The 19,414-nt window shown below is 40.5% G+C and overlaps 1 protein-coding gene across 1 annotated transcript; it reads right to left on the bottom strand.

Annotated features, from left to right (window-relative positions):
• Positions 1-975: 975 nt before the first annotated feature.
• On the bottom strand, positions 976-19,186 carry NDUFS6 (NADH:ubiquinone oxidoreductase subunit S6). The gene is made up of 4 exons (XM_075212823.1): positions 18,951-19,186; positions 17,769-17,822; positions 1,572-1,694; positions 976-1,308 (listed from the first exon to the last, which is right to left on the bottom strand). Exons 1-4 carry the CDS (start codon positions 19,134-19,136, stop codon positions 1,240-1,242), a joined length of 432 nt encoding a protein of 143 aa, XP_075068924.1. The 5' UTR covers positions 19,137-19,186; the 3' UTR covers positions 976-1,239.
• Positions 19,187-19,414: the final 228 nt, after the last annotated feature.

The following is a 19,414-nucleotide window of genomic DNA, read 5'->3' as shown; positions in this document are numbered from 1 at the left end:
AAGTCATGTGTTTGTCCCTTATCCAGCTGCAAACACACAAGCTTTCCTTGTACTAAAAAAAATAAAAGCAAGATTGTGTTGAATTGTCAGTTGTGCGTTCTGAAGTACCTCTTTTAACATCCCTGTTACACCTAGTTAGATAGTTCACTGAATGTGACCAGTCTTACGCTGCACAAGTTGGGTCATGCTCTATCAGCCTCATTCAATGCTCTACCACCAACCAGAGGGCACCATTGGTCAGATGTATTTGGATGGTGTCACATTCTTAGAACACCCATGACATTGTAGGATGTGAAAACCCCAACAGTGTTTCTATTCCTAATACAATGCTGTGGAGACCAGCGTTTACTACAAATGCAACATTCAGAATAACTTGACTCTTGCTTAGACTATTCTACATCACCATTTGATGTGGTCACTTATTAAATAATAGATTGAATGGGAATAGCAGGTAAAGCGTTCCATTCAGTTAATAAATGTGAATAATATTAATAGCTCTTTCATAGTCAGCAACTTGTATTTTAAAAGTAATTGTCCATTAATATTAAATAGCGGTTTGCAATGTTGCAATAAGCCTAATCATAGCTGCTAAAGTGAACCTAGCACTCGGTGGGAGGCTTTGGTATTTTATTACAATCAATAGAACAATAAGTATTGTGGCAAACAAAAATCCTTCCCGGTGTTCTAATCCCCTCTGACTCTCCATTGTGTGGGAGAATTTCCTATTCTATTATTTTTCCTGGCTCTAAGATTATGGATGTTGTTATGATGCATCACAAGCTGTCTCATTCCATTTCTTTAGGATGTGTGTAGATTTTAGTTACTATATGGTTTTAGGATGTAAGATGTTTTGTTTGTAATGTAAAACTTGCAATAAAAAAAAAAAAGACTTGATTTGAAAAAACAAAAATCCTCCCATTCTCACTCAATTTGATACAAGGAAACAGTTTAAAGTAGCAGAGCTCACTAGGCAGGGGTGGTACAGCTCGTTGTATTAGCATAAAGTTTAATATTAGCATGCACATGTGCTAAATCGAGACACCTCATACAAATCGCTTATACCTAGTACTAACAATCCCATGGTAAAAACATATTCTACCACAAAAAACACAATACCAAAAAAACAAACAAAACATATACATACACGCTTTTTTTTTTTTTTTTTTTTTAGACCGTGTCTAAATTATTACACATATTTAATAGTTATGGTTTGTACATAAGTGATGTATAATTGAAAGACTAATGATGAGGTTTCTGTTTAAACTGAAGTCCACAGTATCCGCATGTTCCTGTTTTTGTTTCTTTATCCTGTTTGAAATAAAAGGAGATGTTATAACGGATTATAGCTAAGAATACTTGTTTCAAGATAATCACCATTGCAGCTGAAGGTATTTTGTGATACAAACCAGATATTCAGACTCATTTATCTAGTATAGTTGTGTGAAAGTTTAAACTACACATGTTCAATATTCAAACCTTATACACTACTAATGCAATGTACCGGGGAGAATAGTAGAAATTTTTAACATAATATATTGACCATGCAATGATTCATTCCAGAATGAACTCACCAAGTTAATGTAGACTTTAGGGTGACCCAAAGCTCCACCTCCTCCATCACATGACACAATTCTACTTTTAACTTCACTAACTGGTTGCTCAGCAATCAAGGTAATGGCAAACTGCTCATTGACCTGAAAAGACAATGAGTATATGCATATTTTTTTAATTTAAATAAAAAGCACACATGATCTTCTACAGGTAGGTAAAAACAATAAAAAAAATTGTATCACATAATATGGCCATTCAAATTTTAAGTGTCAGTTCAAAAAGAATAAGAAAAAACACTTTTTTTGGTACACATACATTTGCCTTGCACAGAACTAGATCTCTAAACCTAGACTTCTTACAGTATAAAAATTACTGTTATTGAAGTTAGTAAAGCCACTAAAACAGTCTCTCCATTACATTAAATGCAGCACTGCAACTCAAGTAGCTTCCGTTTGCTGAGCATATGTCTTTCTGTCTCCTTATGGGGTATTCTTAATAGGTGCATTAAAATGATGTACTGTTTCCATCTGCTCGTGCTGATGGATAAGACGGCTAACCGCACATAGGCTGTGTTACAGTTTAAAGTAATGTGATGTCTCAGTGACTGACAACACAAATACCTTCCAGGTTACTCTGGCAGACATCAAGGCACCGACTGTGGCAGCTGAAAGACCCCATCTACCTACTTTGTGGGATGGCCATGCGATGCCTTGACACTTCTGAATGACAAAAAGGCCATACTGCTGTCACTTAATGCACGGCTCTCAAGGCATGGATGACCTTATTATTAATGCTTGGTCTCTGAAAATCAATCCTACTGCAGAATTACGCACACGCTCTTTCTAGTGGATAAATGAACGGATGGAAAATAAAACATTTGCTGTGTTTCCAGAAAAGTACAAAGTGGACAACAATTAGAACTGCACAGTCTATGCATTGTGATAAAGCAGCATCAGTTATCAGTTTCTGCTTTGGTCTTTTAGTTTGGGTTTCAGGCCTTGCAATATTTGTTGATAATGATCAACGTACTTACAACTATTACTTGAAGCAGTGCGGCAATGGAAACTGAAATGTCAGGAAAAAACAAACCACAAATGCAAAACAAATCATTTTCAGTTACAGCACCATTCAAAAAAACAAAATAAGTGAAAAATAAAAATGTAAAATACAATCTAAAAAAAAAAAATTAAATGTAAGGAAAGAATAAAAAAAAAAAAAAAAAAACGCCTGCCTTACCTTGGCCAACATTCAAATGATTAACTGACAATTGGACAAAAAAAACCCCAATCTATTCAAAACCTTGCATAGAATAAAAACAACACTTTATTAGACAAAATATGTTAAAAGTCTTGAGATGGCACACTCATCTACCATGTTATAAAAGACACTTTGTTCCAGACTGAAGACAGACTATATGCCATTGCAGTAAAACTCACTTCTAGCAGTCAGACTCCAAGCCTCTCAGCTAAATGTGAACTGTTGGCAACGGTGTTTGGTACCACTCTGACTCTGGCTTTACATGCCTCTACTTACATACTGTACTTTGAGGCCAAATTTATCTGAGCACTATTTCAAATATAGTCTGGGGCATCTAAAATATATTGGTCTTTTATCCATTAGAATTGGATGGCGTTATGTGTCATAATACATTTTTTCACGTAAATGCTAAAATATGTATGATCAGTGTTCCCTCACATTGAGTCAAAACTACATTTTTACACCCTCGATGTCACAATATAAACCATCACTGCTCCCTCATGCCCATTATGCAAGGGTGTTAATGAAAAGCCATGTACCAGTACTAGCCAAGTATTTACACGTGAAAGCAACTCAAGTCGGAACCATGAGCTTGTGGGCCCAATATTATAAAAACAAACAAAACAAAAACAGTGCGATATACAGGTCAGTCTACCGAGAGCAAGTGGAGTTTAAAAAGCCATGGAAGACAAAGATATGACTTACAGGACACCAATGGACAACCTTGCCACATATTAACAGTGGATACATCTTCAGCTCATCAACAAAGAGTGCACAATCAGCTTATCAGGTTGAAAAGCCCACCCTATTTCTCATACTAGATGGCAAAAGGCTGGAGGTGTGACTGCTAGACGTCAAGGTCTCTCTAACAAAGTCATGCCATGTTTAATGACAGCTTCACAAAACAAGCAGGGTCAGGGTAGCCAAAAGATTTTGCAGGTAGGTAAGTCCAATAAATAAAGTTATTATAAGGGTTATAGGGGAGCTAAATCCAGTCGATAGGTGTACATAATTATGGTTGGAGAACATTTCTAACACTTTATCACTTTGTCCAGTGAACTACAAACCACTACACAGGCCCTCAGTGCACTTGAATAATAACTTCATTATTAGAAGGGGAATCAAGGGTGTTTTCATTGAGTAAAGATTAACTGTAATGAGTGATCACCATTTCTGTAACACCCCCAATTCAATTAACACCAGGATATATCACAGATATTTGGAGGGACAATTGGATAACTAGCTTGTACTGTTTGGAAAAGGTAAGTAGATTGGACCATGTTGCTGCTCTGCAAACCTGTTTTATAGAAAACAGACATGTCATCTGCCTACCAAGTAAATACACCAGGAGTGTTTACCAAGTAAACAATCCTCTTAGGAGGAGTCTTCTTCACATTCATAGCTGATACATAGGACATGCCTAATCCATCTGCCAATCATCATCTTAGATGGAAAGCTTCATAATTTTTTTCCATTGAACTGAATAACTGATCTTGCTTACTCCAGTGTTCCACAAACATTAGATATATTAGATATTGTAGGCTTCTCCTAAAACCAAGTTACTGGAAAGACCTTTCTGCAATTTGTGATTAGTAAAAAAACTAATACAAAAAGTAAGATAGGATCACCTTCTTGGCTCTATTGAAATCAGAGATCTCACTTTTGGGAGGAAAAATGGTTCTAACCTAAGTACAATTCTATCATGCAAAATTGTAAGGCATGTGTGACTGGAAGAAAAGGCCTGTGTCACGTTCTGTCTGCTATTTGCGCAGCCATGCGAGGAGGTGCGGAGTCTAACGCACCCAACGGTGTTCACCAGAGATCCCCGCTAGGGAGTTTGGGCTTCGCTGCAAGGCGTGCGCAGGTCGCGGTTCTCCAAGACGGCCACTAGCGTAGGAACAGAGTGGATGAAGCATAGTCAATCCAACCGGGTCAGAACCAATGAGCTGCGAGGTACAAAAGGAGAATCCAAACAATAGTCAGGGACAGGCCAATATCAGGAATCCGGAGCTGCAGGCGAGGTACAAAGGAAATCCAATAGGAAGGTCAGAGAAAAGCCAGTTAAGAACAATATCAGGAACAGTGCAGGTAAACGCTGGAGCAGGGTGAAACCAATACTCTGGGTCTCTCCTGATAGGAGGCAGAGTTGCGGCAGTTAGGGACACTGAGCGCCGGAACCGCGAATGCGTGCGCTGCAACCCAGAAGTAGGGGAAAGCGTCCCGTTGCTTAGACAGGCGGCAGGAAAAGGCGACCGTCTCTCGCACCAGTCAGTGCGGAGGCGAGGCCTGGCAGCCTGGTTTTTCATACTCAACTAGTAAATGATTTCCAGAAGGGAGGCGGTTTTGACTGAGAGCAGTTTAGTGGGGATGTTCAATGTAAGAGTCATCAATCAAGGCGGCGGGTTCCGTTTACATAGTGAAACTGGCTGTATTAAAAATATCTGGATCCAGCTAACTAGCCATAAAAATCTCTCAGAACTGCAGTACGAATCTTTAAAATATAAAAAAATGAGTCCAAAAAACAGATTTCGAAAGTAGAACAGATTCCAAAAAATAGAAATAAGCAGGTTTCTTCTGTATAAAGACTATTCTCCCTCTGTTAATAAAATCACAAGAAATAGAAAGGTAATCAGCATGACAAATGAAATCTATCCCTCCAAAAACAACATGTGAAGAATCCTTCGGCTTCCAAGAAGATAGTCCCCTCAATCTCTGTATTCCTCATATATTAAGGAATGATTCCTAATCACAGGCAATCTTTGTACTCTCTGGAACCGGAGGTGTGCATAAAAATTAAAGAAGCACAGAAGCAGTATATGCATTTGATTCTAATAAGATGTACAGAAAATGCAGAGAAGAAGGGATGGACATGTGATATTGGGCACATGAAGATGAAGTGAATATATTGTCTGAAAACTTTGGAGGCCTTAATCAAGAATTTGAGCTGAAGTGGCTTTTGGGCGAGTTAATTCACAGTGGGTGAAATAAGTATTCAACATTTTTCTCAGTAAATATATATTTAATGTGGCTATTGTAATGAAATTTACACCAAATGTAAGCAACAAGTCTTGCAATCCACACATGCAAAGAAATCAAACCATAGATGTCCATAATTTAAGTTTAGAGTAATAATGTGAAATGACATAGGGAAAAAGTATTGAACAAGCTTCCTGAAATTTATTTAATACTTTGTACAAAAGCCTTTGTTGGTAATGACAGCTTCAAGACGCCTCCTGTATGGAGAAACTAGTCGCATGCATTGCTCAGGTGTGATTTTGCTCCATTCTTCAACGTAAATAGTCTTCAAATATTAAAGGTTCCGTAGGCTTCTTCTATGAAATCTTTAGTTCTTTCCATAGATTTTCAATTGGCTTCAAGTCAGGTGATTGGCTGGCCATCCTAGCAGCTTTATTTTCGCTCTCTGAAACCAACTGAGAGTGTCCTTGGCTTTGTGTTTGGGATCATTGTCTTGCTGAAATGTCCACCCTCGTTTCATCTTCAGCATCCTGGTAGATGGCAGCAGATTATTATCAAGAATGTCTCGGTACAATTTTCCATTCATGCTTCCTTCAACCATATGCAGTATGCAAGTACCGTGTGCAGAAAAACAGCCCCACACCACGATGTTCCCACTTCCAAACTTCACCCCAAGAACACCATACCAACAGTGATGTGCAGTGCCATTTCTCCTCCAAACATGGTGTGTATTATGGCATCCAAAGAGTTCAATTTTGCTCTCATCTGACCACACTATATTCTCCAAGTATTTCACAGGCTTGTCCAAATGTTGTGCAGCTAACTTTAAACGAGTTTCAACATGTTTTTTCTTCAGCAAAAGAGTCTTGCGTGGTGAGAGTGCATACAGGCCATAGCGGTTGAGTGCATTACTTATTGTTTTCCTTGAAACAATTGCACCTGCTAATTACAGGCCTTTCTGAATCTCTCCACAAGTGGTCCTTGGTTCTTGGACAACTCTTCTGATAATTTTTTTCACTCCTCTGTTAGAAATCTTGCGAGGTGCACCTGGTCGTGGCCGGTTTATGGTGAAATGATGTTCTTTCCACTTCTGGATTATGGCCCAAACAGTGCTCACTAGTACATTTAGCAGTTTAGATATACTTCTGTAACCAATGCCATCAGTATGTTTTACAACAATAAGGTAGCAAATGTCTTTAGAAAGCTCTTTGCTTTTACCCATCATGAGATGTTTCTTGTGTGACACCTTCGCAATGAGACACCTGGTAGGATTGCTTTCTAATTACTGATAGATTTCAGCTGGTGTATTGGCTTTTCATGCCTTTTTGTACCTCCCTATATTCATGTGTTCAATACTTTTTTACCTGTGTCATTTCACATTACACAAAATGATTTATTTGCATGTGTGGATTGCAAGAGTTCTTGCTTACATTTGGTGTAAATTTCATTACAATAGCCATATTAAATATATATTTACTGAGAAAAATGTTGATGTGTTCAATATTCATTTCACTACTGTATGTGGTTTTGAAGACAAAAATGAGAAATATTTGCATTATCCTTCGGTAAGCAGCGTCTCCATTTGGGTACAATAAGACAACAACTCTGGCCACTAATGTATGTTAGTATATATGGGTTTAAGTTACAGAGTATATGACTTTGTTATCACAGCACACGAAGGGCTTGAGATATGGTTTGGGACAGATTTGTCCTTATTTGCCGCATTAATATGACTGTCTATTAGCATTACTTTGGTTTTCGCTAGGAAGTGCTATTTTTCTTACATGTATGTACAAACAAGCTTTTGGGGTTAATGTTACCTTTTTATATATTACTGTGAGACAGTATGTCATTAAGACACTACTGTGCTCCTCCGATGCCCAACTTTATTGGTTAGATTCCATTTATCTCAAGTTTGTCTATTCATATGTATTCATTCAATTACGATATTAGTTCCTATATTTAGGAGACAACGTTTGTTTCCCTTTTTAATACATTTGCATGGATTTGTTTCGGTTTAAAACATAAGAGGGTCATGGTGACTAATTAGTAACTGCTGTGATGGAAGCTTTCTATAAAATCGTTCATTTAACAAGTTAAGATAACTTAAATCAGCTTTTTATATTGTGGAACTGTCTGGTGTTATAGAGAAGGTCATGGAATGGAATAATTTAATATGTGGATATAATATCCAGATGATACAGCTCGTGCCACTGTCTCCTTGAGAAAGACTATTTAGTTAAAATGCACTGTTGGATTTAAGGGGGAGCAATCCTAATCAGATTAGACTCCCTAATTTAGGACATATATATATATATAAAATTAGTTGTAGGTTTTTATCTTTGCACAATTTATCAGTAGAGAGCAGCAGCCTGATCCATTTTTAATATTGGTTATAGTCCATTACAGTCTGTTGTGGCTGTTTTAGGTGTCCAGGCTGCACTCATTGTGCCATTTGGGTATATTTCTTTGTTTTTGGTCATAGAATCTTTAAAATGCTGGGTTTGGGACCTTTAACCAACAGTGTTAGTACGGTCTGATAGGTTACTTATAGTCTTACCAAATAGACAGACAAAATTCCCAAGTAGGTTTTGAATGTAACAGATTTTCTGCTGTTAAAAGTACTGTTGGAATGACCTTACCTAGAAGGCCATTTACTTTAAAAGCCACCTTTCAAAAATCCAGGAAGGTAAATTGAGTTTACTTACAGATGCAGTATCAGTCTCAAAAACAAGAGATCCCCATCGGCTAGGAGTATCCACAGGTCTCTCCGTTAATTGCATTGGAAGAGCAAACCACACTCTCTCTTTGACCAGAATGATGCCGTCAATATGATCCTTCCTCGTCTTCCCTTATTTTCCACAGTACTCTTGTCATGGTGGCTAGTGGAGGAAATAAGCTAGTGAATGACTCCACTTCTGTAGTAGTTTCCTCTGAGATTTAGGGAGCCGAATCAGTGCACAGCTGATGCATAGTGGTATTTGTCTCCTCTTTCAGATTAACTGCAAATGTTAATATGATATACTCTGCCTCACTGAATATTTTCACGGTGAGATTTACTAAAAGGAGGCCTTCTGGTGCCTTCCCCTACTTGTTCAGATGAGCTACTATTACTGTTTTACCTTTTGCAAGGCCTTCCAGAATGCTACAAAATCACTGTAGTTTAAGGACCAACCTGTCTGCTCCTCTGTACTTGGCCTTTAAGTTGGAGGAGCTTCAGAAAGCCTGGACAAACAGACGGTCTACACCATCTTGCGTACAGGTTAGTTTAAGCCAATGTCTTGCTTCAAAATTGAAAATGGGCCTCAAGACGACTTGACATTACATTAATAGGACTCCCATTTAGGGAGGAATTCAATTGCCCCCAATGTTCCTCGGTACACAAACAACCCCCCCCACCATCACCACATAAAACAGGGGCACAGTGGCTGCTACAAAATCAGCGAGGATTCCCCCTCTGCTCCTCTCAAAATGTACCCCCCCAATCCCCTTCTCCACATACCTCTAGCAACTCTCCTCCTTGTTTTGAAATTATTTAATTACATTTAAAGCTTCTCTTCCTTACTTTTTTTCAGTCTGCTGCTTCTTTCTTCTTGTCATCTCCTGTGCATAAGCTTAACGTTTGCTTATGCCTGCTATTCTATTACTTCTTATCCTCTTGGCTCCTTTTCACTGACAGAGTTGAAACATAAGCAATGCTGCAGGTAGCCTGATCCGGGCGCCATTTATTATGTCCATGTGTGCCCTTTCATATATGCAGATGCTGATCTGCGGTGGTGCTGCCTTGAAGCATGCACTGCATTCATTTGTACCTGGGGGGCTGGGTGCTTGAGCTTGGGAAAACATTGGGTCGGCTATTATAAATGCACCGCCTCATTATGGCCCTGCCCTGAAGTCATTCAGAGACAGGATATTTTGTTTCCTCAGATGTGGAGATGCTTGACGTGATGCTACATAAAGAGTTCTTCATTAGTAGCAGATGTCACATCCAGAAGATTATGCTTTGTGAAAGCGAGATAATCAGCTACGATGTTCTGATCGCCTGCAATGTGAAGCGCAGAGAGAGACAACAAACTGCCTTATGTCAAAAAATTGACTGTCAATACTTATGACATAGTCCTGCTCCTGGTGCTTCCTTGGTGGTTTAAAAAGACTATGGTAGGGCTTTTAGAAAATATTTTGAGATGTTTGTGTTGTAAAAGAGGATGAAAATGCTGTATTGCATTTCACAATGGCCTCATTTCCAGAATGTTTGCATGCAACCTTTTTTCATTCTGGGACCAAGTACCCTGCCTGAGAAGATCCAAATGAAGGTCCTACTTTGCCCAAGGGAGACCTGCCTTTGGTGGAGAACACCCTCACCGCTACCAAGGACAAGTCCTCATTGGCATTTGGTTTTGAGTCTGAACTCAGTGCATTAGACATTGGATACTGGTAAGTCTTTCTTCTGTTGAAGACACTGTATTTTGCAGTATCTATCTGTAAACCAAAGAAGGTTGCCAAGAAGGCACCAAATGACTCATATTTTTGAGCCTTGTTCCTCAATAAACTAAATTACCTGAGCTCTCCAGACTCTCTTTGTAGCAAGGCCAAAGTGAAGGTGGGTGAACTGAAACTGGCCAAGAACAAAGAACCTGAAGCATTGCTGGTGTTGAGCTACAACCGAGATATGAAAATAAACCTCCTGAAGATCATACGGACACACCTTGTGTGAATAAACAGAATCCAAGATGGTTTGAAAATCCATTCAGGAAGCTTTTCCTGGTAAGGAAATCCTCAAGGGATTATCTTGGAAGCCTTCACGGCTGAAGGAACAAGGGAGATTACCTGAGCGTTCTGCAACACTTGCAGATTGATATATAATGCTTCCAATTCCACTGTAGAGAATGGAATTTAGGATTTGACAAAAAAGTTTTATCAGGGTCTATGATCTTTTATCCACTGTTGACAATATGATTCATCATCATCATCATCAATTTATATAGCGCCACTAATTCCGCAGCGCTGACAGAGAACTCATTCACATCAGTCCCTGTCTTATTGGAGCTTACAATCTAAATTCCCTAATATAGACACACGCTCACACACAGACACAGACAGACAGAGAGGGAGAGACTAAGGTGAATGTTGATAACATATTTAACCCAACAATCTTGGGTAATGTGTGTTCATGTTTCTACATAGTCTGCAATTCTGCCACCCAAAGGAATTAATGTGGGTCAAGTTGGAGATTCCACTGAGAAGCCTTCCTTCTATAGCTCTGAAAGCCCAAGTCTACAGCTCTTGCTTTGCTTGAAATTAAGTACTCTGTATTGATCTGTAATTTAATAGAAAATGTGGATGCATATATATTTAATATTTCCACTTCCTGTTCTTTCAGGCAGGTCTATGACCTGGAGGTGCTAGCATGAAGATGTGTCACAGAAAAATAAAGCATTAACAAAACAAAAAGAAAAACAAACACACATAATCATTTCATTCCAATTCTAGAAATTTCCAGCAGGTCTGGGCACATTAGGAGCCATTCATTTTCTAATTAAAAATTAATTCTCACATATTTGTATATTAGGAGCTCATCAAAAAAGTAACAATAGTTAAATAATTGTTGTAAATGCGAAGTCTAACTTCAGTGCCTTGATATAGGGCTATAAAATTGCAAACTATTCCTTATTTTTATTCTACCCTGTAAGGAATAAACAATCGCTACTTGAACTCAGCGGGGGAAAATGGAATACAAGGAAATGCACCTGCACCTGTAAATAAATGCTGTCAAATTGTTGCTGCATAACTAATAGATGTCAATATCATTTTAACATACAAATTTAAAAAAGTGCAAACATACACAGGACCAGATATCCTACCACTGGGGGACACTGCGTTACATTGGGGTATAGTAGGTGGGACTGGAGTTAGGCACTTATAAACTTGTTTGTTACCCTGACTCCTCCCCCACTATGCCCCTCCTCTGTAGCTGACTTCAGTTGTTGTAAGTGCCTTCTGGATAAAGGTCACTTCTGTATAGGCTCCTTCCTATACTTAGTTTAGCAGTAGGTTTTCCCGTTTTTATTTTTCTTTCCTTTTCAGGTGCATCGCTGGACTCGTTGAAAAGACCCAGAGGAGTTAATAGTTCCGGGGATTCCTTCACTCTGAGTTCCAGCGCAGGTAAGCAGCTCTTCAGCACGCTTCCCTCGCACCTCTGCCGGCAGTCTTCCCCTACAGAGAACGAATGGGCCATGTTTTATTTGCTTTAACTATGCCTTCAAAGGCGACCTTTTCATTTGGGGCATAATTTAATATATATTCGGCCATATAGACGGCCGCGGCCACAATCAGACATGCGGGCGGGAGTGAAGGTGTCTCAGCCTCTCTGCCCGCAGACTTGCCGGCAGCCTCCCCCCCTTCTCCGCCCCTAGACAATGAGCAGTGGGGGAGAAGGACAAGCATCGTGCTCTGTGGAGGCGATGAAGCCGTCGGTGAGACTGCACGCACCCTGGGCATGGCATCACGGTGGTTCTCATTTTCCCCGGCTGTAGCCATATTCTGTATATGGGCTGAGCAGAGGCGGACATGTTAAGGGAGGGGAGTACACCTCCCCCTCTCTCTCCCCCTAATGGCGCGGATGGCGGCCATCTTGGATCCGGAGGACACACATCAGTGCATGCTGTTCCCGACTCTCTCTTCACCTGGTAATGTTGGATTGTTTTTAATTCTATTTATAAACGATTGTCAGCCTGCTTGCCACACAGTCAGGACTTTTATTTCAGGATCCTGTGACTGATGTATATATCATAGGATTACCTATTTGACAATATTGGTAGTTTCCTATCCTCCTGTGACATATTTTGCTTTTCAGGCAGATATACATAGATATGGGAATACATATCTGTATATTATTCCATATGGTGACTGTGGATGGACTTTTTCCATAAGTCTGGTAAAGGGCGTTCCGTATATATACAATCCCTTTTTCTACGTATAGCCTGTGTTCCAAAGTATTGTGGCTGGTTAACTTTTATACAGTTTTCCAGATATGCGGTATGTCTCAGGAATTACCTAAGGGGTAATAAACACGCTGTTTTATATGCTCTACATTATTTATGTGGCACAAAATGAATATACAGAGTTATCCCGTGGTAGGCTGGTTGGTCTGTATTGCAATGTGTATATGTGTGCGTAAATGTATATATGTATGTGTACATCAGGAGCTGTGGCTCAACTGATATATACACTGTTTTGAATACATGGTGTTGTGGGTTCAGTTTCCCTAATAGCACATATATATTACCTGTTTAAAAGACAGATTTATTCTGTGTCTTTTTTCTTGATGTTGTATCAGGTTACATTAGGTGAGTCTTCCAGGAGTAGAATACTCGCTGGTTGGCACACTCAAAATATATATAAATATATATATATATATATGTCTTCAAAATAATTGTTACTTTGCCTATCATTTCCTTCTGTTTTCTAACGGATCAACTGTAAAATAGGAGTGACATTATATATGTGTGAACTGTAATTTTTAAATTATCTTTTCCACAGCCTAGCCCGAATGCCTCGGCACAGACTGCGGGGCTAGGGTCTACAAACAGGGTGCTCCCATTTCGGTGTCAGCTGTTTTGCAGAAACAGGTGTGGTCTAGATCACTGTTGCTTCTGGTGGCCAAACACATAAAGGTGATTTTTAAGTTGGAAATGGTACGTGAGTATACCCTTTTTCATGGTTCTACACATGTTTACACAGTGCTGGTTAAGCTCCCACACAGCTTATATCTGTCCGCTAACACAGAAGCGGCATTACGCTGTTCAGGGATAAAACCATCCGGACAAAGATGCTGTTGTTCACCATCTTCCACAGATGGACAGGATTTTATCTTTGACTGTTGTCATAGTCAGAATAAGGATGTAGTTCATTCCTCGCCAGAGGATGTCTATCTCCATCTTGTTTTACTATCAAGAGGAGTATTCTTGCTGATTACACTCACGGGGTGGATAATCCCAGCTTAAACTGTACACTGTTTTCGCATTTGCAAAACAACAGTCTATACTTGGTTTTCAATTTTCAACCTAAGCCTTAGTGACACCCTAGTTGGGAAAATGTTTTTCCTCATATCTTAGACTCAGTGTCTGTCTTTTGACAAAGACCAGGTAAACAGTAATAGACTGGCTATATTTTCACCTCCCCTAACTCTCCAGAGTCAATACAAGGGAAGTAATTCCTGTTGGTGACAATCCTGTGGCTCTTCAGTTCTCTTATTCTGCTGTCCCCGGCAGGAGCAGACAAAGAAGTCCTCCTACACAGAGCACGGGCTGGTAAAGGGTTTTATCTAGCGGCTCTCGGACAGAAGAAGCGCTCTAGCCTTTATTTACATTAAGGGTTAATGAGGTGATTTGTATTCACCCAGCAGCGTCATAGCTGGTAGGCATACAGCTTTTCAGCTATGATAGCAATAGTTAGCCACATACTTACAGGACTACGTTCCAATATCGGAACTCTCAATTTGCACTATTACAAATGAGTATCCAAAGGCTTCTGGCGGTAGGTGTGCTTTCTTTTGTTTAGGTCAACGATATCAGGCCATGATGTTTACGTGTTCAATCCGTTCATCCTCTCTGTTGATCTGAGGTCAGGGTGCCACATCCCGAGTCAGGCTTAGCCTTACAAGAGTATAACCACCCTTATTACATAAAAGTTTATGTACAGTGGCAGTTAGGTAAACATTCATAGGTCTGGGGACATTCCCCGGAGGTGGAAGTTATTTATTACTCCCAACGCTTAGCTTACAGCTAGACGTTTTCAGCCAGAATATTATACTTGCAGCTTCTCAGCAAGCAGTAGGACTGCATTATTGGGTTCTCAGGTGGTCCCTTTGAGCCTATCCAGCTCTTCGCTTATTCTACCACACTAGAAGCTTGGCTTTTGCCTTATCTTCTAGATTGGAGTTGTCAGTATCTTCCTACCGAAGAACATGCTCAGCTCTCTTCTACACAGTTACAAAATGCTCCTCCAGAATTTCCTTTCCGTAACAGGAGTTTCTGTTTTGCAAAATAGGATACCAAGGTTCTAGTTGTATCTTTGGCTCTCCTTATTCGGAATATCTCCCATGTCTCTACAGGGAGATTCTCATCAAGGGAAGCTGCTTTCCTTGTTTTGGACGTGCATAGCATCCCTCTGCCCCGATTCACTAGTTTACCTTTCTGGTGGTGCTTAGTCACAATGATTTTTTAGTGGGTCAGTTGTCCTTCTTGTACAGGGGGTCAGAAAACCTGTAGAGATTCGGTCTCCTAATGCAGGGCTGTTGCATATTTGTAGCACTTATGGAATACCAATATCCTAATTGCAGGATAGGGGTCGACCTGTGTATGGTTGGAGGGGTGTGCCTTGTGCCATACTATGGGCCAAGTTACTCCAAAGTATTATTATTGAGGGCCGAATGCCTTAGCAATCAGTCATTTACCAGGTAAAGTGGATCTCTTCAGGGTAATACCTTTGTGCCCTCCTGGTTAGGTCATAGGGCTCTCTGAGAGGGAGCCCAGGTTCTTTTCACATGTTAACCTGTTTTCTCTATCGGCTCTCAATCTAATTACCCTCAGGTGGATTTGTGCATAGCCAAGTCGGGTCTACCTACAACTTAGGGGATGTACAGGTGATTTACAGGTCCAATTTCCTCGTGGGGGTTCAAGAGTTTCTAGGAGGGGGCGCATCCCAGCTAGTCTGGTGGTCCGCCGTGTGTCTCGCAAAGCAGTGTTCTACTGGTTTAGGGGACTAGAGTTGTCGTCCCTCTTTTCCAGGTTCCAGAGCGGCCTCATCTCGTAGTTCGCCTCTTTTTGTTTTCATCATCTAGTTTGACGCTGTGGCGTCGGATGGCTAACCTTTTCGGCTAGAGAATCCTTGCAGGGAGATGGTTGCTACCTTCAATTCAGTCATAGAGCTTCTTACTCAGCTGTTTTCTTTGGCCTAGAAACTATATTCGGTTGGTGTAAATTCACAGAATTTCACACATCCCACTCAGGAATCTTTAATGGGTTTTCTTTACCAGCTGTCTTCGATTGGGTCTCCGCCCTACTTTCTTCAGCGTGCAGCTTCCGTGGCTCTCTGTCTAGCTCAGCGGAAGGTTGTTTTGCTTAAGGGGTTTCTTTAGGCTCAGCCCACCTTTGGTTGGTTGTAGATTTCCAGGGAGTCTAGTTCTTGTCATCAGGGGGCTTGCTTTGGCCTCCGGTGACTCTCTGAATTATTTAAGCTGTTAGCTCATGATATGAGTGCTTCCTGGTATATAAGTCGGTCTTATGTTGTTAGCTCTCTATACGAGTGCTCCCTTAGATATCGCTGAGTTAGTTAAGCCGTTTAGCTCATGGAATGAGTGCTCCCTTAGATATCGTTGAGTGGCTTAAGCTGTTGCATCAGTGTATATGGTGATCCTTTGGAGATCACTGAGTGGATTAAGTTTTTAGCTCAATGCAGGCTGCTCCCTTGGATGTCACATCTCGTAGGGGATCTGGGGCGAGAGTGTGTATGGCTCTTCCTCATTTTATTTACCAGAAACTTAGTGGCGCGTTGTACGAGACATTATTGGTTATGACAATTAGTGCCTGCATTCCACTGACACAGAGATTGCAGTTTATCATTCTTGTGCCTCTTCTTTTTGTGTAACGTTTCTCCGACGGTAGATAGTTTGTGCTCTTGTTCGCACAGTTCCTGTTTACGAATTGCATGCCCCTTTAGCGCTAAAGAGCGTAGGAGGCGGGGCAGGATCCAGGTGGTCTCTTGCCACTGCGTCACGACTAACATTCTGTCTGTACCCCTCTGCAGGTTCCAATGACTTTTACAGTGCACTTTCCAGGAGGGTTGCAGCTTTTTGTACGCCACAACAGCGTCATTCAATGGCGCAGTTGTACAGAGTGGCAGCGGCTGTTTCTGCTGCATATTGGTTTTTTTGTTGCATGCCTTTGCATTCACAAATGCAGGGTTTTGGACACAAAACATTGCGCACAGCTGTTTCAGAGCATTCCCGCCCTTGGACACAGCTTTGGTAGCTCCCCAATGTAACGCAGTGTCCCCCAGTGGTAGGATAGAGAAAAGAGGATTTTTACTCACCGTAAAATCAATTTTTCTTACTACACTGGGGGACACTGCGCGCCCTCCCTTGCTCTGAAAGTAGTGCTGTCTTTGGTGTTGCTTTCTGAATTGCTTTTTCTCTCTTCCTGGCTTGGTTATACAAAACTGAAGTCAGCTACAGAGGAGGGGCATAGTGGGGGAGGAGTCAGGGAATCAAACAAGTTTATAAGTGCCTAACTCCAGTCCCATCTACTATACCCCAATGTAACACAGTGTCCCCCAGTGTAGTAAGAGAAATTGATTTTACGGTGAGTAAAAATCCTCTTTTCAAAACTGTTTGTACAGAAAAAACAGTTGCAGACATATTTAAAAACATTTAATGTGGAAAAGAGAGAGACAAACAATGCCAAATATGCACAGCCAGTGTCTTTTAACCAAAACAAAAAAATTAGCCAGGCAATGCGGAATCTACTAAACTGTAGCTCAGAGTCACCATGCTGTATTGGCAAGCATGTGTTTAAGCCCAATAGAATGCATGCAAGACACTTATTTGGAAATGGACATATCCTTTAAGCCATGTAAAAGGTTTACAGACTTAGAATACAATATGCTTCGTACATTAACATGGAAACCTTTACCCTGAACATCACTATTGTAGAAAACAACTTTTGGGAGTTTGTATCTTGGAGACAGCAACGGTCTTAGGAAAAGGTTTTCCAGCATGCTGTTAAACTGGAGGAATGAAAGTCTTTTGTAAAAACCCTTCTTTAAAATGTGGATATCTCAGTTTATAAAACTGCACATTTTTTAGTTGGAGCATACACAGTAATAAACTCTTGTAATGAAAAACAGTATTTTAATGACAGCCTGTAAAAGTACCGGAGACTAGCAAGTATTTCACCCAATGTACACAACGCTATTTACAAACTCACCTCCTTCTGTTTTCCAACAAATCTTATTTTCCTGTAGTCATCTTCATCAAATGCCTAAAAATAATGGAGATATTTTACATTTTTAAAACTAGCACCAATTAATAAAAAATAGACATATTTGTATATAGGTAGAGACAGGTTCTCTTTAATCAATTAAACCTACTTGGTTACATTTTATCTCTCCTGCCATAACAGTTTGGTTATTCCATAGGTAACAGATCAAATACGCTTGAAAGATCCAATAACACAAAAAATGGAAATTACATACACTGATCAACCACAACATTAAAGCCACTGACAAGGGAAGAGAATAACATTGATTATCTTGTTACAATGTCATCAGTCAGGAGTGGGCAAGGATCTGAGCGACTTTGACAAGGGACAAATTGTGACAGCTAGACGTCTGTGTCAGAGCATCCCCAAATTTGCAGATCTTGTGGGGTGTTTCCGGTATGGAGTGGTTAGTACCTACCAAAAGAGGTCCAGGGAAGGACAACTAGTGAACCGGCGACAAGGTCAGGGACACCCAAGGCTCACTGATGCGAGTGGGGAGTGAAGGCAAGCCTATCTGGTCCAATCTCACAGAAGAGCTACTGTAGCACAAATTGCTGAAAAAGTTAATGTTGGCTATGATAGAAAGATGTCAGAACTTATAGCTTGCTGCGTATGGGGCTGCGCGGCCGCATTCCAGTCACATTTATATATATAATTATTTTTTTCTGTTAATATTTTAAACCATTCTTTTTCTTTCACGTTCGTAGAACTGAAAGCCCAACTCTTTCAGTTACATAGCGCATGTGCAAGCCAGCTCACACTCTGTGGAGTGAGTCACTGGAGTGTGGATCAGCTTTCTATGACCCACCTCACCTCTGGGATCCATAGCAGCTGCACCAGGTACAATGGTGATAGTTTCACCACTGTACAGTCCTACTGTCATTTTTAAATTAAACCGGATAACCAATGTAACCTGAGGTTTGCTAAACCATAAAATACACCATATACTTTAAAATAATGAAAAAGTAGAAGTTATAAAAGCATGTTCATTTTGTTTCAGCTGGAGTTTGAATTATGGAAAACTAAGTATTGTGGTAGTTAATTATTCTCGGTCGTAAAAAGGAAAAATATAGAATCTCTACCAATGAGGCACAACATTAGGTATATTTAAACAATATATGACATGACCTGTCCCGTGTGGGTGACCTTCTCCGTAGTGTTGGACACCAGCGCGCTGCGATGCCTCCCGGTTTGTATAGTCGCAAGTGCTAATGGGCACGGGTGGGTGAAACAGCGTGTGTAATTACCAATCAATCCATTACCCCCACTAACACGGGCACAAGAACGTCCTAATGTAAACCAGGAGGTCGCCATGTTTAATGTCACCTCCCTTAATTTTGACTGAACACCGGAAGTAATACTTTTAAACGACGCAGATATGCAGGAAACAGAAAAGCGCTACACTAGTATCAGATTCCGGTACTGCCAATGGGATAAAGGAAAATGCGTCACGTGTGCCGTGCAGGCTGTCGTAGTTCTGTTCTGGTAGGCTATCCATGTTCGCATACGTTTTGTGATCGGTCTTCTCAGGTCAGTACTCGGTGTTCTGGTTCGGTATCGAGTTTCCAAGCTGCGGTTTGTAAGAGAACACA

This window comes from Mixophyes fleayi, chromosome 5 (assembly GCF_038048845.1).
Source record: "Mixophyes fleayi isolate aMixFle1 chromosome 5, aMixFle1.hap1, whole genome shotgun sequence".
Lineage (NCBI taxonomy): Eukaryota > Metazoa > Chordata > Amphibia > Anura > Limnodynastidae > Mixophyes > Mixophyes fleayi.
Note: the sequence above shows the minus strand (reverse complement) of the source record. Positions and strands in the feature narration are given on the sequence as shown.